The 21208-nt window shown below is 38.3% G+C and overlaps 2 protein-coding genes across 2 annotated transcripts; both read left to right on the forward strand.

The window, feature by feature from the left end:
- Positions 1-509: 509 nt before the first annotated feature.
- On the forward strand, positions 510-4234 carry LOC107659564 (nuclear factor interleukin-3-regulated protein-like). The gene is made up of 2 exons (XM_016448556.1): positions 510-847; positions 1922-4234. Exon 2 carries the CDS (start codon positions 2045-2047, stop codon positions 3164-3166), a length of 1122 nt encoding a protein of 373 aa, XP_016304042.1. The 5' UTR covers positions 510-847; positions 1922-2044; the 3' UTR covers positions 3167-4234.
- A 10700-nt stretch (positions 4235-14934) lies between these two features.
- On the forward strand, positions 14935-18591 carry LOC107659565 (uncharacterized). Its single transcript, XM_016448557.1, has one exon. The coding sequence runs from the start codon at positions 14957-14959 to the stop codon at positions 16610-16612; it is 1656 nt and encodes a 551-aa protein (XP_016304043.1). The 5' UTR covers positions 14935-14956; the 3' UTR covers positions 16613-18591.
- Positions 18592-21208: the final 2617 nt, after the last annotated feature.

A 21208-nucleotide genomic window follows, 5' to 3' on the forward strand; every position in this document is an offset into this window, starting at 1 on the left:
TCATCTTATACCTTTATAAATAGGCTACCTCTGATTATATGAAATGTGTTACAGTAACATATTTATAAATAAACATGCTATTTCTGCAATGGCTAAATTTCTGTGTGCTTTACAAACCAGAAGTTGTTTAAAAACGGGAATAGAACCATCATTAGATGGTAGCCTACATGATACAGGCCTAGCATGGCACTAAATGTGATTACCACATCAATGTTTTCCATTGCATAATGTTATGTTAAAGCAGTTCACGCAGTTATTGTCTTTACAAAGTAAAGTTTTTTTTTTTTTTTATCAAAGCAACATTAAAATCTGAGTGTTTTATAGCTTGTTGTGGCATTTACTTCAGTGCTATCTTGAAAAAAAAGGACAGCTGGTCCCCCGTCACTAGTCTAAATATAGTTCCTGTACATTTATTGAGGACAACAGTCGGTTTTCAGGACACACGAGGACAGTGGAGAGGGCGGGGGGAGATTGAGCAATATTACTTAATGCTTTCGAAAAGATTATTCTGAAAACTGTAACGAGGGAGAGATTAGAGAGAAGAGGAGGGTCCTGCGTGCGTACGGAGGGGGCGGTCCGTTCATGCACTCACACACGAGGTTCAGACGGGGTGATGGAGCGTCCTCGACTGAACCTGATAGAGCAAAGACACAAATAGGGGCCGAGCGCGTTGAAGGCGCAACAGACAAGGAACGACTGAACGGAGCTAACAGTCCGTTTGAATTTAACCGGCGAAAAGCGAAACAGAACACCGTTCGAAAGAACCGGATTGACCGCGGAACGAAAGTCACTGAAAACGATTTGAACTGAAGACTTTCTGAACAGAATTACGCAACGATTTATAATGGTAATATGCTTTTTTATTTCTCTGTTAAAGTTTACCTTACATGTCTATTTGTGTATAAAAGTATAGTCTATATATCCGACAGGTGCAAGTTGTATGACTTGTGCTGAACTATTTTTAATAGGCCTATATGTAGATTATTAAGTCTTTATGTTTAATTTGGACAAACGGCAGCCTAGATGTTGAAATATTATCCCTGTTGGGAAATCCCTTGTTTTGGGACATGTATTAAAAGATGCATCACTACTGGTCCACATCTGACTTGGACCATCTAGACCAGCTAAAAACAACTATGTTCCAAAACAGCTACCAACTTCAAATGGATTTTTTTTCAAGCAGGGATAACATTCCGATAAAGGGAAGGTAACAATAGGCCTATGCAATTTTTGCAATGCAGTCGGGATGCTTTCAGTGGGATTGTTTAACTGAAAATAACAATTAGAATTTTTTTTAGTTAAATAGTCTACGTAAAACCAGTCATTGCGAAATGTTAACTTTTCCCAACTACCTATAGCCTATTTATTTTGCCGGATTATTATGTTTAATCCACTGATTTAGTTTTTGTTAATGTATTCGTTATTTTTGTATGAGGAAAGGTTCTTAACATGTAGCTTTCTGTATCTTATATAAAGCATTGTTTAAATTACTAATGCAACAGAACACAGTGTGTTGAGTAAGGTGGCATTCCATGATGAATGTGACTCACTGGGACAGGAAGAAGATAAGACTCACTCGCGCACAAGCTGTTCAGCAAATAGGTCAATGCAGGAATTCTTAGAGAAGGCATTTCTGGTTTACATGAAATAGCTCTTTACTGTTGTTAGAAAAAAATAGTGTATGTGATGATATTCAAGTGATGTAGCCTATAGTATCTAACTCGGTACGTGAGAACGTTCGTATGTTGATGTCACATTGCGTAAGGTTGGTATATAACTGTACACTCGTTAACCTGATATAATGCGGTGTAGCAAGAACGTACTTTGCTTTGCTACTGGGAGGTAATGAAGTTACATAACATTGTGTTGTAACTGAGTTTACGTAACTGACGGGATAGCATTATGTTCTTTCTGCCACCAGGTGGAGCCACAGCTGCGTCACTAACATCTGATATTGACCTAACAACCACATTCAAAACACACAACACAGACCAATCACAACTTCTAACGTTACACCTGAGAGAAAAAAAACAACAACCTCAAGATGTATGAAGAGTCATCTCAGGAGATGAGGGTGTTAAATGTGACTGCTCCCAGTAGCACAGTGTCTTTCACCGATGAAGCTGTGTCCATCCTGACTTCAAGCAGTTTGCTTGCGCGCTCGCTACTGGGCCGAACATCGGCGCTAAAAAACAAAGACACCGCTTCATCCAACATCAGCTCTTTGAGGCGTAAGCGGGAGTTTATTCCTCACGAGAAGAAGGATGAGGGCTACTGGGACAAGCGCAAGAAAAACAACGAAGCCGCAAAGCGCTCTCGCGAAAAACGGCGCGTAAATGACATGGTGCTGGAAAACCGCGTGCTGGCGCTGCTCGAGGAGAACGCCAGGTTACGAGCCGAACTGCTTGCACTGAAATTTCACTTTGGCCTCATTAAAGATCCGTCAAACGCTTCCATACTTCCGCTCACAACAGGAACCTGCGTCCCACAACCTTCGGCGCCACATTACTACCTTCCACGTGGGGATGGCACTCACCAAGCTGGTCCAATGTTGACAAATCAGTCCCAAAGTGGACCGCAATCTGGGCGAAGTATCAGAGATGCCAGCAGTATGTCAGAAGACTCAGGTTTCTCCACACCTGGAGGGTCTAGTGTTGGAAGTCCCATCTTCTTTGAAGACAGACTAAGCGAGCATGGAAAGTTGTCTCCGCATCAAACAGATGAGCTGGGTTACGAGTCCCATCACTCCCCAACTGATGTTTTAGCAATGGGACATGTCCCAATGTCATCCAACCGGATGGAGCCGGTGGACGGTATGAAGAGTCTTCCGCACAAGCTGAGGTTCAAGTCTCCAGGCAGCAGTGAATGTGACAATCCTGGAGACCGACAAAGTCCTGTGCTGCCCGCGGTTGGCCCAAGAGTTCACAGCCTTTCGGGGACAACCGAAGGAGCAGGTTACTGGACACCGCAAGACGGAGAAGACACCCGAAAAGTCATGCCACCACAGCAGCAGCAGTACAGGAATTACAGCCACAATGTGAAGCCAAACGAATCTCAATACCAAGCCGAGAACAGCATGCTCAAGTCTCAGCTCAGCTCTCTCAGCGAGGAAGTGGCCCAGCTCAAAAAGCTCTTCTCCGAGCAGTTGCTCACCAAAACAAATTAAGACTTTGTAAAGAGTGCACTGGAACACTGCAAATACTCACAGTCAAGAACATCCATAGATTATGAATGGAAAGAACGCAGCATGTGCATCACTACCTCTTCACACTCAGTCATAACCAAACGGAACTTGCATATCCACCTTATTTTGCCATGTGGAAGTAAGCTATTGTCTGTGAACGTGCAAAATTTCCAGTTCATTAGAAAAAAATAAGAGTAAAGTGCAGTAAACAGTAAAACTATTTAATATTAACTAAAAATATAAGAATTACCAATTACCTTGCAATATCATGCAGCATAATGGACTGTTTTCGTTCAGCTAAAATAACTGGAAGCAAATGACACTGGAAGCCTTACACGTTCAAGTTACAAATAGCTGTGCCTCACTCTTATGTTACAAATAAGGTGGATAATTACTTTTTTTACCCCTTCCTTTAACTTACATTCAGGAGCATTCCAGCGGCATCGGGACACGTCAGCTACAACGCCTCACCTCAATTCGTTCAGTTGCTCCTTTTGCCTCAAACACTGTGATCTTGCTAAAAAAAAAAACCGCCTCAGGCTCCTATAAAACAATGTCTGCACACAGATCTGTCTGTCACTGTAAATGTAAAATGAAACATAACATCCTCCGTTGTAAAGTCATTCCTCTATTATGTGCCAACACTACTTAAATACTTGGCATTAAGTGAGAGGAGATGCGCGGTGAGCCTGAAAGTCTTCACACTGTAATATTCCTCCTGTGGTTTGACAGATTTATGAATAAAGTATAAGAAATTGCTTTTTGCAACATATATCCTGATTAAAGCAAACACCAGGAAACACCAAGAAGGGGGAAATAATGGAATTAATTTTGATTATTGTCATGAACCAGTAGCAACTCAGCACTGAAAGACTGCATCATATTTTTTTTTTCCATACAGATCACTGCCGTTGTCCAGACAAGGATATCTAAATTGAATTACACTGTTACTTGCATTTTGATGGTGGAATTTTCTGTTGTCTTGTGAGTTCTTGTGTATTTGAACAGTAAATATACAATATGTTTGTGTGAATAAATATTTGAACTGTTTGTTTGCCTTTTATTATTAAACTAAAATTTAATTTGTGGAGCCTAAATTCTATTTATCATCTAATATAAATTTTATATAGCTAATAATATTTAAAGTATGTTTATTTGTCTAGAGGAACAGACAACAGTGGTTTCACAACATGTTTTTTAAAACACATTCTCTTGCATTAAAATGTGAGAACCATATCTGAATTCCCAGAATCACCTAGGACAGTGTTTTGACATGTACACAAGTCCAGTTCTCATGGACTATCACCTCTGCTTGGTATACATCAAGTTTTAACAGAAATATTCAAAGCCCTAGGGGCAATAACATCATAGATGTCTCAATATACCAGCTCAAATGTTACGTTCATGAGAAAGCAGGTTTGTAATTAGAAACCACAAGCAAAGATCTTGAAAGATTGTTGGGTGTAAAAAAAAAGAAGAAAAAAAGCTGTCAAAATAATTAAGCATGGACAACAATTACAGAATTGATGTAGAAACACTACAAAAAATGCTAGTAAATTTCATTCCAGAGAAATTAAAAGTAACATTGAATTAAACATGAAATTTTGAAATAGAAAAAGCTGAAATCACATTTTCTTGTAAAATGCACTCAAAATCTTTTCAAAGTTGTGTACAGTGTACAATAAAGAATCCATTGCTCCCTTAAAAGTGTTATAAATCTTATTTATAACTACTATCTCCATGATGATTTCAATATATCGTATATATTTTATAGGCCCACAACTCCTTAAATAATCCACAATTGTTCTTGCAACACTAGCACAATCCACAAGAGGTCAGTAAATCATTTTGCATTTCCATTCAGAGTATACGCACTCACACGCACCGCGTTAATAATATAAACCGAATTAAATTACACACAAAGACTTGCACGACAAAATCACCTGATTCAAGACCAAGTTTCACCTTGACATTTCCCCTGTACTTCCTTTATACCATGAATAAACATCTGACACCAAATATAGGCTTCCTCAGTCCCCTGAGAACTGAGCTCAGCTGAGACCAATTCTGGTGATGTAAGAGCATATAAATAGATGCAATAGTCTATTTGAGGAGCTAATCTCTAAAACAAGACACAAAGCTTTTCCTGAGCTTCAGTGTTTACGTACAAGCTCTGTCACTTCCACACATTCATGATTCCCCGGGTAATTTCCCTCCCTGACATCCCTGCTCCACTGGTCCGCTGACTGGCTGATCTTCATCACTCACGCATTCAAATGGAGGCTGGGCCTGACGGTTGCCATGGAAACCTCTTCCAGACGATGCTGGGTGCGGTGGTATTGGGGCCTTGAAAGCGGGAAGGAGAAGGGGGGAGGGGACAGCGGGCCACATCAAAGTACAAGGTCATCTTCACAATAGCCTACTATTGTGTCTGTGACTTCAGTCAGTAAGGAAAGGGAGACATGTTGTTTTCTTTCTATTAAAAAAAACATATAAGGGTGGCTTCAGATTGATGGAAAAATTAGGAAACATATTGCTAACACTTTCTTGCCAGTCCCTTTCTCCTATTAAGATCAGCAGATGGGGGATTCTCACAAAAGCTGTCAAGAAAGTGCTTAGGCCATATTACAAAAAAATTAAATAAAAAATAAAAGTTAGTTCATTTGTTTTATTTATATTAAATAAATAAAATGCTAGGACCATCAAGGAAATGTTTAATATCATATTCCAATAATAATAGCAACAACAACAACAATAATAATAATACTATAGTAATAATAATAATAATTATTATTATTATTATTATTATTGTATTCTTATTACCATAATGTTACAAAATATCTGTACAGTACTATTTGCTGTATTGCAGGATTTTTTGTTGTGTTGAATTTAAAAATTAAAGCATTGATTTATTGCTATATTATGATATTACGGTTATTTTAATAATCATTGGAAATAAATAGAAAATTAAATCCTGTATACAGTTTACTAAACATAGTAAAATGCAGATTATCAATACAAATATCAACAATGCAAAAGTAAAATGTCAATATTACAGTAATTCTGGGTAATTACCAGGGGTAAATGTGCTTTAATGTCTGAAAATAGTGATGCAAAGAATCTTAATGCTTTTCTAAATGGATTTATTTATTTATTTTCCTTTGTTTCCAAAATGGAGGTGAAAAATGACTCAGACAGTACTGTACAAATCATTTCTCCTTAAATATTGTCACTGGGATTCACTCAGACATTAAGCTAAATAAAAAATCAGCTGGCAAAAAACATTGGTTTAAATTGGGTCAAGGCCTTCACAAGGCACTTGTTTATGCTTGTATTTATTTAGTAACCACTTTTTAAAACATCTGGGGGGAAAAACCGCAACAACAAAAAAACTGTGAAGGAGAGTGTTATGTGGGATTACCGAATACATTTTCATAGATCTATAAGAGGTAAGTCACTCACATGTAACCTTAATACCTATGTTTTCACCATGTCAGCCTTATTATGAATATTACCGTCCTACATCTGAGAGTAGGTCTGGCCGCCTGCCTGATCCCTCCCAGTTATTATGGCTTGCGGATGGGAGGGAGCTAGGGCTGGAGGTAGGTGGGGGCAAAAGAGAGAAACAAAACGTGACGAGGCACCCGAAGCGTCCTGTTATGCAACCGCTGACCTACTAACATACATTTCTAAACAGAAGCAGCTAGCGGCAGGATACTGGAGCGCCTCGCCAAAACAATACAAGGAACCAGGGCAAAAACACACGGGCTGCGGAACCCATGCGTACTGGACACGGCGTGTAGTGTGTGTGCATCACTTCGCCTTTTATTCAAGTGACCGAGGCTGATACAAAGAGACTAATAATAGTCATCGGGCCACAGAAATATTTTGGATACAAGCACAAAAGCCACAAACGGTATGTTTGATTAATTGCTTACTACTTTTGGGTGCACGCTCACACAAACGTTGTATGCTCACAACTGCATTGGTGATGCTTGTGCTTCTGGCGTGATCTTGCGGAAATTTTAGGCGGTTATTAAAACGAGGTAACTGAAATCATTCCAAGTAGCTATGATATTTGAAATGCAACGGCTTCTGTTTACTCACAGATAAAGGTTTAGTTTATTTTTGTGTATTTACGCATGCTCATTACAGATTCGGATGTTGCTCAATGTGCATGTTCGCAATGTTAAGGCGAGCCCGGGACCCCTCGCGACTGCTGACAGGACATTTAGCACTTGATGCCCGTAAAATATTTTTGTTTCCATACACAATTCACCATGCACAAATTTTGTCTGTATGCATATTTGATTGTTTGTTTACATTTAGTAGCTAATGATGTAATACTGCGCCATTTGAACATTAGTACATTAATATATGAATTGGAGTTACAGAAAGTTCAGTCGGGCGTAACACTTATCATTTTGATTAAAACACTAACATATTAGCTACATTATATCGCTGGAAATGTTTTGATATATGGTTGCTGTTTAATGTTTGCCAATGACGTTTTAATTAAAGTTTTCACAAAGTGTAAAATCCAATTGGGTTAGGAAGTTAATGCGGCGGTTTGAGAGGAAAAATCCCGGACACACTTCTCGCTGTCACGTGTAACCGTGCTCGGTAAAGGTTAACGCGGGTGTTTACGTTACAAGACTCAGACCTGTTAACTCTTTCCTGGTATACAGACACGAGCACATATCAAATGTAACTTTGTTGCATGTAAAATGCAATGCTTGCACAAGTAAAAGCTCGTTTACGTTATTGATATCCATCAATATTTTATCTTGGTAGGCTACACAGTGTGGGAATTATGCAGTAACATTTAGAGGGATTTTTTTCAGCCAGAAATCTGTCTATTTTAAGCTTGTCTCCCGAAACGCAAATAATTGTGAATGCAGTGATTAAATAATTTCAGTACTTATAAGCAGTGTTGGGGGTAACGCATTACAAGTAACGCGAGTTACGTAATCAGATTAATTTTTTCAAGTAACTAGTAAAGTAACGCATTACTTTTTAATTTACAAGAGAATAACTGAGTTAATTGTTCAAATAAGTAACGCAAGTTACTTTTTTTTCCCCAATTTATTGATTGACAGCTCTGGTGTTGCCATGGTGACAGAAATCAGAAGATGTTACTGTAGTTCTAAAATAAATATGAATATGCATTAATTCATCTCACTCACAAAAAAAACCAAAAACACAGATTCAGTATTTTCTAAACAGAAGCAGCTAGCGGCAGGATACTGGAGCGCCTCGCCAAAACAATACAAGGAACCAGGGCAAAAACACACGGGCTGCGGAACCCATGCGTACTGGACACGGCGTGTAGTGTGTGTGCATCACTTCGCCTTTTATTCAAGTGACCGAGGCTGATACAAAGAGACTAATAATAGTCATCGGGCCACAGAAATATTTTGGATACAAGCACAAAAGCCACAAACGGTATGTTTGATTAATTGCTTACTACTTTTGGGTGCACGCTCACACAAACGTTGTATGCTCACAACTGCATTGGTGATGCTTGTGCTTCTGGCGTGATCTTGCGGAAATTTTAGGCGGTTATTAAAACGAGGTAACTGAAATCATTCCAAGTAGCTATGATATTTGAAATGCAACGGCTTCTGTTTACTCACAGATAAAGGTTTAGTTTATTTTTGTGTATTTACGCATGCTCATTACAGATTCGGATGTTGCTCAATGTGCATGTTCGCAATGTTAAGGCGAGCCCGGGACCCCTCGCGACTGCTGACAGGACATTTAGCACTTGATGCCCGTAAAATATTTTTGTTTCCATACACAATTCACCATGCACAAATTTTGTCTGTATGCATATTTGATTGTTTGTTTACATTTAGTAGCTAATGATGTAATACTGCGCCATTTGAACATTAGTACATTAATATATGAATTGGAGTTACAGAAAGTTCAGTCGGGCGTAACACTTATCATTTTGATTAAAACACTAACATATTAGCTACATTATATCGCTGGAAATGTTTTGATATATGGTTGCTGTTTAATGTTTGCCAATGACGTTTTAATTAAAGTTTTCACAAAGTGTAAAATCCAATTGGGTTAGGAAGTTAATGCGGCGGTTTGAGAGGAAAAATCCCGGACACACTTCTCGCTGTCACGTGTAACCGTGCTCGGTAAAGGTTAACGCGGGTGTTTACGTTACAAGACTCAGACCTGTTAACTCTTTCCTGGTATACAGACACGAGCACATATCAAATGTAACTTTGTTGCATGTAAAATGCAATGCTTGCACAAGTAAAAGCTCGTTTACGTTATTGATATCCATCAATATTTTATCTTGGTAGGCTACACAGTGTGGGAATTATGCAGTAACATTTAGAGGGATTTTTTTCAGCCAGAAATCTGTCTATTTTAAGCTTGTCTCCCGAAACGCAAATAATTGTGAATGCAGTGATTAAATAATTTCAGTACTTATAAGCAGTGTTGGGGGTAACGCATTACAAGTAACGCGAGTTACGTAATCAGATTAATTTTTTCAAGTAACTAGTAAAGTAACGCATTACTTTTTAATTTACAAGAGAATAACTGAGTTAATTGTTCAAATAAGTAACGCAAGTTACTTTTTTTTCCCCAATTTATTGATTGACAGCTCTGGTGTTGCCATGGTGACAGAAATCAGAAGATGTTACTGTAGTTCTAAAATAAATATGAATATGCATTAATTAATTTCACTCACAAAAAAAAAACAAAAAAAAAACACAGATTCGGTATTCCTCAAAATGAATACAAATAATGCAACTCAGAATATGACGCAAACCTGCAATAATTAAATGTTAAACAACACAAATATCCTTTATGTATTTAATCCTATTCTATTAACCAATGTCTTTGCTTCTGACCTTCGGTGATCCAGTTCAACCGTACTAATAATCACAAATTACTCTAGACAAACATTTGTGTCTTTTTTTACTGCTGAAGTGTGTTGAAATTTCTTCTTCTGCATTCTACTGTACAGATGTAAATTTTATTTTCCTTCAGCCTGAGGCTTATTCATTTCACTTTGGTGTGAAAAGGCTTTTATATTTGCCAAAAACAGAACTTTTTTATTTTAAAAACAAACAAGCAAGCCCTGTCCAGATTTAAAAAGTAACGCAAAAGTAACGTAACACATTACTTTCCATAAAAAGTAACTAAGTAACGTAATTAGTTACTTTTTTATGGAGTAACGCAATATTGTAATGCATTACTTTTAAAAGTAACTTTCCCCAACACTGCTTATAAGATACTGAAGGAAACTGTTGCTACCTTAGTATGCGGTTGCGGGATGGTGACTATTTACCGCACTCTTAACTATTTTAGTTACTGTTGTATTAAGTGTTGAAACCTAATTATGGTGGACAGTTTTCTTTTGACATTATGCAGTCTTTCTGTGTTAAGTGTTACATAACGGTGAGAAATGAGAAGTCTAAAATAATAATAATAAATATGTGGCGTCTTTAAGGCATCAGGGGGCATCAGACGAACTGCTTTGTGTGCCAGCGCAGAATGTAGGTCATAAACCTGAAGAAAACACACCCTCTCGTCTGCCATAACAAAGAACAAAGATTCTGCCAGTTTACAACAAAATCTTGCATATTGGGACCTGCTTCAACAACAATGCCAAAAAAAACACACATTAGTAGTGCCAGCTCTCTGAGTGTTAAATTGTGGGGATGAATATTTCAGATTGTTAATAGATAACAAAAACACTTTTGTTAAGTGCAATATCATTGTTGGTTTACAGTGTTGATTGTGACTAAGTTTATTGTACCCTTTAAGCAATAAACATTCATTCAGTTTGTGGATTTCTTAAGATTTCTCATAGTGAAAGAGAAAGGAAGATAGGGAGGAGATGTGTCGTTATTGTGCCGATGTGGCTAACAGGGAGAGGCGAATTACCATTAAGTTTTGTGGGGCAAGAGAGCACATGTGACTGGCGAAACACATGGACTTGATCAAATCATTTATTTTTTTTCAATAGATGATGATATGAGTGTGTTTATAGAAAGAGTTGGCCTGGAACTCCTCCTGCTTGTCCAAGGCCTGCCCTCCTCCTACCCAGGCGTGGAATCCACAGGAGAAAAAAATGAGCTCCTAACCCACGTGCCGAATATTACATTCTGCCCCAGGGTCAATTACATGGCCACAATGAAATCCGCCTTCTCCCATTATTTCCATTACTAAAACGGCTGTAAAGCAACACATGAAACATTTGAGCTGAATTAGTTTCCAGGCCTCGCCCAAGTAAAGACTACAGTGGGACAGACATGCTATTTCTTCCCCGATGAAACCTCGCATGCACAAATATATCCCATATACTAGCCTATATATAGGGCAAATTAAATTGGGGTTTATTGTCTTGTAACAGTTTTAAGCTTTGTAGGTCATCCAGTGAGATCAATTATTAGGAATTATGTCTTTAATCCATGTGCCACATGATCATTAATAGTAGTTTTGAATAACAGACATTGGTGTGTCATGTCAGATTCTTTAGGATGGTTTGGCTGTTGGTGTCTCCATTCTTAAGATTTGATAATTAGTTGCATTGTAGCTAATGCGAGGAGATAAATGCATCTTTAATGATTCATGGGTGTGGTTGACAGGCTAAATAACTCATCCACTAACTATTTTTATTAATAGCCTCTTCCCTTCCCTCCATTATAAAAGGAAGAGATTAAATGAAAGAGACACTGTATTTATATTTATAATAATTAGAATTGTATTCTAGTCATTTCCGTTTTTAAAACTACTTCAAAAGTATACATAACACAGTAAAGGTGCTCTACCCATTTGAAGTTGATAATAATGATTGGCATTTGTGAATAATCTGAAATGATTAATTGAGAAAATAAGTCTGATTGATTCAGTCAATGAATCAGATGGTTTGACGGAATTCCTAAAAAGAACTAAATCAAGCATGTTTCTCACAAATTATAAGTATAAGTATACCCTAGAATAACACTAAGTACTATGCCAGTATGAATAATTTTGTTTAAATTTGATTTAGTTTTCTCAGATATTTGGGAAATTGGTGCTGACCTTTAATGTGGCTTTTTTGTTCTTTGTTAGGGTGTCTTGGAAAGTGCTTTGTGTAGCTGGCATTCAGAAAAATGTCTGCAAAATCTTTTCCCTGCATTTTCTTTTTTTACCCTTCTTCATTCCGTTTATCCTCAATCTATCCCTCACCTCTCTATTTTTAGCAAACACCTTAATTCCCTTGCCCTTTCTGCCTCTATCTCTCGTGATGCCTGTTTCACTCCTGACCTATATTTGAGCACAAGAGAAAAAAGTTTTTTCTTGCTAGCTGCCCAGTTTCTAGGTCAGTGGGTCATTCAGGGAGACTCTTTAGTTTTGTGCCTCACTTAAATGTCTATTTGTTCATGAAACTCCTTGTTTACCTGTTTAACATTATTTACATTTAATAACGATTGCACTTATTCCATTCATAGCATCAACCAATTAAGGGAGGAAAATTACTGTTTTGGCCCTGTGCATTACCAGACTAAACCAGAAAGTGTTGATTGAAGCCATCAGAAGAGGCTTAAGCTGTCTGTAGTTACGTAATGTTGCCTCAGATGTCTGGGATGAGAAGAACATAACCCATAAAAAGGGCAGCCAGATCATACACTGCGTTCTTCTGCCTAATTTCTGATGCAGATGTCATACTTAATGCTACAGAGTCATGGTGCTGTTTTAGATATGCAAGTATAGTCTTAACTAAGAGTCTCTTTTACTGTTGCTTCTCCTAATAAATATAGCAACGCTTTTACTCTCAGTGTAAACTAAAATTTGTGATAGTTCACTTTATATTTATTATTTTACTGCTAGAGAACAAATATTAGGAATATTAGAGAGTATCAAAGTAGAATTATGGATTAAGACTAGATATTTTCAGTCAAATGTGGTTTTTAAGTTTTAAGTGGTTTTTAAGTAAAAAATAGGACATCAGACACCTTTAGCTGAACAACATCGTGACATTGAAATAGGGAGTTGGTGCTCAGTTTAGGTCATGATCGGATCACAGAAATGTGGAATTGCCCACTGGCTGTTGAGTTAATCATCACTGGCGACTCTGCTTTTCCATTAGTGCTCACTTTAGATGGCTGAAACAGTTACCACCCCTGGATCTGAACTAATGTTGATGGAATGTTCCCCTTTTTCCAGATATGCCTGACCTATATTGTAAAGCTCTCAATCCGCAGATCATAAAACCTGGCTTGCCTTTTGCCTGACCTCGGTTTATCTGCCATTATAGTAATTATTGTTATGAGGTTTTCTTGGCTTCTCCTAATTTTTCATCTAAAGCATGCTTCTTTCGAAAGTTCTCCTTGAAAGCCTTTTAGTGAGTAGTCATTAAAAAATGAAGTGTTAATGTTTTTAAATTCAGTTCCTGGGCCCCATTGCATATTGGGGCACCAGAGTGTTTGGACTGTGCAGCCAAGAGGAGATGTGTTGTAACATTTGATGTTAATGTTTCAAAAGCAGAAACCTCTTGCACTGGTTCCCTCAGAGCAGATGATGTAATACAGGATAAGGTTTCAAAATGTTAAAACAAATCATGTGTTCATTGCTAATGTTTACCATATGTGTAGTCCTGTTTACAGAACAGTCTTGACTGAATTCTGTACAAAGGGTGATGTTTAACTTGTGTCAGAATGAGGAAACTAATTTTAGGTAATTTCTGTTTAGCTGTAGATCCTCAGTGACAAAAAAAAAAAAAGTGCAGCCTGGGTAATCACTGATAGCGTTCATAACCTCTCTTTCTCTTTGCATCATGAGAGTCCAGTGTCCAGCCAGAGAGTAAAGGTCAAGGGTCGCAGACAGACAAATCAATAGCAGGGTTAGCAGGTCAGGCGGTGGTTGCCGGGCAACAGAAAACATTCTGTGGTTGTCAGGGTTGAGTAGATGAAGCAAGAGGATATGACAAAGACACGGCTGAACATTCCACTTCTAAATTTTCTGATTACCCAGCCACTCAGAGAAGCATGGAGAGTTTCATTAAAAATGAAAAAGCACAACAAATTAAAAGATTTCTTTGAAGTGGCTAAAGGCAAACTGTGAATTGCTTTAGCTTTCGAGGATTAACAAATCTGTCTTTCTTTTCTCTTTTATGTTTGCAGCCTTTCATCGAACAGCCAGCTGGAGGTTTTGGGAGCAGCAGCACCCCTCCCCAAGAGGCTGACAAGCTGGGGCAGACCAAGTGACCTATATCCTCCAACACGCCCAAGGCACTGGAACACATCTCTGTCGGCTTGATAGAGCCGTTACATAAAAGAATAAAAGTGAAAACAAAGAAAAGGGGGTCAGAATACTTTAAGAAAATTTGGTCACATTTCCTGTACTTCAGGACTTTATTGACCCTCTTTCATTCCCCTGTTTGGCTTTGAAAGACATTGTGTGCAAGACAGCCAGAAGAGTTTTTTGGGGGTTTGTTAATTGCAGGAGACTCATAAAGAGGTGCACCTGTTCTTACTCTTCTTAGCCAAGCTGGACACTTGATCATCAAGGGATATTTGCTTGAGCTTCACATCAACAAAACCAATGAGGTTCAGTTTTCCAGGGACTAAAATACCTCATAAAGTCTTTGATTATCCAGCTACTTAGTTGAAGATTCTCCAGTCCACTATTCGTCAGGATATCCTACAGGAATTCCCATAGCCACCTTTCCCACTTTTCCCCATCCCTGTTTCATCATTTATTTCCATTATACCAGTGGTGAAGCAGCGGTCCCAAACTGGCTCCCATTGAGGAACAATGGAAAGCTTGAGCTTAGAAATTTCAACAAATTCGAGTGCCAGCAAAACCTTAAAGAACACAGAAAGCTTTCTGGACTACAGTGATCTTCTCCATTCACCTCAAAGCAACATTCGCCAGAGCCACCATCTCAAACCAAAGCCAAACATGAGCTGTCGACGCAAGCGTGAGTTCATCTCAGATAACAATAAGGATGAATCCTACTGGGAGAAGCGACGCAAGAACAATGAGGCTGCCAAGCGTTCCCGGGAGAAACGGCGCTATAATGACATCATCCTAGAGAACAGAGTTATGGTGCTGAACGATGAAAATGTACGTCTGAAAACTGAGCTTTTACAACTTAAGCTCAGGTTTGGTATGATAAGTACAGCCTCCTACATGGAAAAGAGTCAGCAGATTGGTGGAGCAGTCAATGGAAGTCCTGGGGGAAACTCCACATCCTCCTCTACCACAAGTCGTTTCTACCCTAATGGTTACTCAAGTGTTTCTCAGATGATGATAAACTCTGATTCTTCTGAAACGGACCAGTCTGTTCGAGGAGACAGGCATGTGAAAATGGCAAAATACTCCCCACGAGGTTCCCTCTCCGATATGTCCGATGGCTCCTCTCGGGACAGCCCAGAGCCACTTGTGTATGACATCAAGCAGGAGGGGATGGGTCTAGATATGGACATTGTCAACAGCACTACCACACAGATCATGCTAAACATTCATTCTAGGTTGCCTGCAGTACTTCACAAGCACACTTTTGAGCCAGGTTATTCAGCCAACCAACAGAAGCAACGGCGCCAAGAGACCATTGCAAGTCCAGTTGCTCCACAATCCGCTCAAAGAAGTGTTATCCTATACCGTTCAAGCAGTGCCTCGTATCCTGTGGAAACTCAGGAAATGATTCCTAAAGAACAGCAGAACCTCACACAGCCAACTGATGGACCAACCGGAAGTCCCAAAAGCTTGGCAGAGGTGTCTAAACGGCTAGAGAGAAAGACTTTGGACTCTCCTCCTTACGAGTACCCAGATTGGGAAGCAGCCGAAAGGCAAGCTTACATTGCTCAACGACAGACCCCCAGGGTTGATGCTGCTGCCCCAGATCTTCTAATGAGACCAGAGGAAGGAGATGAAGCACAGATGTACCAGTGTTCTAATGGAACCTTAGAGAATGACGAGCCACCAGTGCTGGCCTACGAAGGAGGCTTGAGACAAGAAGAGTACTACGAGAGTCACTCTGGAAAGGACACTTCCTCAAGTGACGGGGATCCCCGCAGCTCTGATAAAGAGGGCTCCACCGATGATGAGTCTCCCTCTTCTTCTTGCTCTGATACAGGGACCAACCATCCTTACATATTCATGACCCAGAGCTCCTTCTCACCAAGCCAATGCAAAGACGGCCAAGCAGAAATCAAAGGCACTGCCCTACCCCACAAATTGAGACTCAAACACAGAGCTCAGAGCGATGGGAGAGCATCGTCTCAAAACTCGCCGACGACGCCACCTGCTAACTTCCAGCCATTACCTCAGCATCCTTACCTGGCCTTGTCTCAATCTGGCGGCCAGTCGAGTCCAGGGTTTCACAAGCAGGACACCTCGACTGGAAGCATCGAATGTGGGAAGAAGGAATCCAGTATGCGTAACGGTCGTAACAAGAGACATGACTGAACGGGAAACTGTGGGACTCACTTGGGTCTTGATATAAAGCCCCGAGAGACTTTTTATAAACCCATCTTGAGGTCCTACCTTGATCTTGTACCCTTCACCCCATTCCCTGTTCAAATGCCTAGGGATAAGAGAAGTGGACATTGACAGGACTGCTGCATTGTACCATAATGTATATACTTACCGTTTGTTGGTTTGGTTTGTTTGTTTGTTTGACCTCCTCTTAAGGTTACAGCAGCACTTACAACAGAATGAAATAGGATGACATGCTATTGATTGCACTTACCCGTAGTTCCCATGCTGCAGCAAGATGTCAAAGTGTGTCATTCAATTCAAAAGCAATACCTACCATATGTGAGGCATTGTAACGGATTCATATTTGTAAATAGGCAACTTCAAGTGCCCCTATCTTAGTTTTTGGCCACACCTTAACAACAGAACATTTGCAGGTGGCTGTGCATCATTTTTAAACATACCAAACACCAGAAGATTAAGGGAACTTTTCCCTTGACCAAAGAAACATGGCTTTAAGTTCATACCTCTCTCTGCTCCCTACCTCTGTCTGCTTTTCTAACTAGTGCTCCCCATCATTTTCCCCACATTAAACAGCCTAGCTACCACTCCTTGATCAGGCACTTGGTTTGTATGTATAAAATGTGATATAAATATTATATATGAATATATTTTAAGAAGAAAACAAAAAGATTACATGAAAAAATAGCAAGTTCAGTGACTAATGAATTTGTCCTTGTCAAAAATACTGTACAATATCAGTGTGTTTGCTGTTTGAGATGCCACTTGATATAAACTCCTTTTTTTTTACAATTAAATATTGTTTTTAGAAACTCTCCTTTTATAGGAAAATTACAAAATGCCCCAAAGCCTTTACAGATACATTAGCGGGTTGATGTAAGCTTCATGTCATAGATACTAAAATGTGTTTTCATTGCAGTTATAACTCATTGTCTGGTCTTGAAACATTACTTGGCGTTTAACGTAAAAAAAATGTATTTTCCAGATAATGTTTAAAACCTTAAACCTATCCTAAAAGTACATATCTAGCTTCCCTTTTATGTAGCCTCCTCCATGTTAGGAGGAGTTTTCCTTATATACCAACTGATGTAAAAACATTGACTTGCTTCATCATAACCTGTTACAGAGAGAACTGTCTATATGCTTAATGCAGAATGACTTTCTCTTCCTGTCTGGTTATGAATGTGAAAGGAATGTTTTGCTCTTATTAGCATGGGGTTTACAGGAAAGCTCCACCCTGCTTACATCAGTATAAATGGATGATTACTAGCATAGTGTCTTTGACCGCTTGCCCTTGAGGCCCCTAGTTAAGCGATTCAGCTAGCTGATACTGCAGTTTTTTCAGTCTTTAACTGGTTGGCTGACTCCTCGCTAGTTAACCGCTACCCTGCATATGTTTCCCTGCCAAAAATGAGGTTTGATTAAAGTTGTTGAGCTTTTTTTCCACTTTTAAAAGAATACTTGTAAATTTTTCAGGTGTAGCTCAATTTAGTCACAACCCCCCTTTTGTATTTTTCCAAAATAAGTCTACATGTCACGTTAACTTATGGCACTTGTGTATAAATGTAAAATATTTTTTACTCACAACACTGTATTGTGCTTTTTAAATGAACTGTTTTGGGGGCCAAGTGTTGTCCTGTTTATCACTAGCTGTGTCTTTACTTCCTGTTTGCTGTGATTTCGTAACTGCTCACCACAATGTCACCTATCCCCCTTAGTCCTTTCAGTGTGTTTCAAACTGAGTGATGTTTGATGTTTTTATTTTCGTATGGTTTTATCAAAATGAACATGGAAAAAGAAGCAAGCAAGGCTTGTGTGGTGTAGACCATGGCACTGCTGTTCTGTTGCTCTGTTTTGAAATGCATATTGTAAATAACACTAATATTCAGTGCTAGGGTTGGGTGCATTTCAAAAATTCAACAAAAAAATAAAAAAAAGTTGTTTCATTATTCATGTGTTTGTCCTTTCTTAATACTTTATCCACCTACGTAATTATATACTGCAGTTATGTAATTAGATTTCGCAACATGCAATTACAGCCTTATTCAATCAAATTTATTGACATCAGACTGAATCTTTCAGTATGTTTAAAGAAGTTTTGACTGCTGTGTAAAAAGAATTTCACTCAAGCTGAAAGAGATTAGTGAACAAAGGCAAGAATAAACAGCCTATATCGTCTGTTTTAATCTGGTTTAACATTGCGAAAGGGCAGAAGTGTTGAATGTCTTGTACTTGCCTATCATGAGATACTGACACACTGACACATATCAGTCTAGCTTTACCACAGGCTTACTTTACTTATGTAACACTGACCTAGTTACTCGTTGTGCTGCTTATACAAGTAACATGCTACGCATTCGTGTTGCTCAGTGAACTGATATTTACAAGTTACACACTTAAAGTCACTCATAATATGGTACACAATGTGCGTATTTGAGAATAGCACTGCATAAACAAACACACAAACTATGTAGTCAAACAGGATACAATCTGTTTCTTTCTCTTTGTGATTGTATCTACCAGAATACAAATTAAACCCTTATTTCTATAGTTCCTTCATGTTCTCATTGTGGAGATATGCCTGTATGGAACGGCCTGTCCTGCTGATGAGGACATGCACAGGTCAGCAGATCTTTCAGGTGTTTTTAGTTTTAATGCCACACAAGTAGGCCAAAACCGAATCCATGGTGAGTTTAAAGTCTAGACATCCCAAGAACAAAATATCCACACTTTTATGCAGATCTATTAAGAGTATGTTGAGCTCATTTTCAAGTTCTAAAGGGTTTACTTCCGCTCTCCAGTAAGGATAGCCTGAGGTACATGTGAGATAATTTTGGGTCAGCCCTTTCACACCAGTGCTGTATTGCACCATACATTATGTTTGTTAATCACTTACAATGGCTTGAAAACGTAAACATGTGGTTTTCTATTCTTACATACATACGTACATGCATACATACAAGCAAATAAATAAATACATACTTTTCTTATCTTTTTTAATAATTTCCAAATCTACACAAAGTACAAAATATGTTGAAATGTACATTTTAAATGTATTAAATATATTTGTGATAATTTCTTAAACTACTAATATATATTTTATTTATGTGTGTGTGTGTGTGTGCGTGTGTGTGAAATATATCTATTTGCTACAGCTACATCTATCCATCTATCTGTTTAAATATCTATCTCTTTATATATCTATATCTATAGAACAACGAAAAAATCTTATTGTTGAGTCCTGGTTTAGTTTAGCTGAATGAAACAAACATGCAATGCCTGCAGTATCGTATCGAACAGGTCTCGTCGACTTGTGTTCTTTGAATCCATTGTCCTTTAATAAAACCGAAGCACTTGTTCTGATTACATTCAGATTACATTTCAACGAGGAGGATGTTACACAATCTGTGTGTGAGGACACAGAAGCAGACAGACAGGTCCCAAACACAGAGCTGACATAAGAGTCTATTCAAAATGAGTTAATGTTTTTACACATACATTAAAGGTTCCAAAGTTCAGGGTCAGTAAGATTTTTTAAAGTTTTTGTATGAAGTCTCTTCTGCTCACTAAGGCTGCATGTATTTAATCAAAAATACAGAAAAAATAGAAATACTGTGAAATATTATTACTAGGTAAAATAACTGTTTTCCGTTTTAATATATTTTAAAATGTAATTTATTCTTGTGATATAAAGCTGAATTTTTAGCATCATTACTCCAGTCTTCAGTGTCACATGATCCTTCAGAAATCATTTTAATATTCTGATTTGCTGCTCAAGAAAAATGTATTGTTATTATTACTGTTGAAAACAGTTGTGCCTCTTAATTTTTTCTCAGGATTCTTTGATGAATAAAAAGTTCAGAAGAATTTTTTTTTTTTTTTAAATACAGTAGTCAACATTTAAAGTGGATCAAAAAAGTTCATCAAAGTTGTCCTAAGACAAGAATGCATTTTGGTTTTAGGACAACTTTAATGAAACTTTGATGATTTTGATCCACTTCAAATGTTTACTACTGTAAACATATTTTGTAAAATTATCATTACTCTCATTCTTGATCAATTGAAGGCATCCTTACTGTATTTAATTATTTATTTCTTAAACACAGACAGACAGACAGACAGACAGATAGACAGATAGATAGATAGATAGATAGATAGATAGACAGATAGATCAACGAGGAGGATGTTACACAATCTGTGTGTGAGGACACAGAAGCAGACAGACAGGTCCCAAACACAGAGCTGACATAAGAGTCTATTCAAAATGAGTCTGGCAGACAGAGAGAGAGAGAAAACACTGGGACAGAATAAGGGATTGTGCTGAGGGGATTTAGATCTCTCCTGAGACACCAGACTGTCTGATCAGAAACACCCTGACCTGGTCAACACTACAAACTGGCGACGCGACAACAGAACTAGAGCACTCTGTCTATAGAGCAGAGCCTGTCTATAGCAGAGATTCAATGCACAATATATAGCCAAATAGAACGGCAAGACTATGGAACACATTGATATTATATAGTGATTTTTTGAGGGAAAAATAGATCTGGAATGATGTTATATATA

The sequence above is a fragment of the Sinocyclocheilus anshuiensis genome, unplaced genomic scaffold, assembly GCF_001515605.1.
Source record: "Sinocyclocheilus anshuiensis isolate Anshui unplaced genomic scaffold, SAMN03320099.WGS_v1.1 scaffold1277, whole genome shotgun sequence".
In the NCBI taxonomy this organism is placed as follows: Eukaryota; Metazoa; Chordata; class Actinopteri; order Cypriniformes; family Cyprinidae; genus Sinocyclocheilus; species Sinocyclocheilus anshuiensis.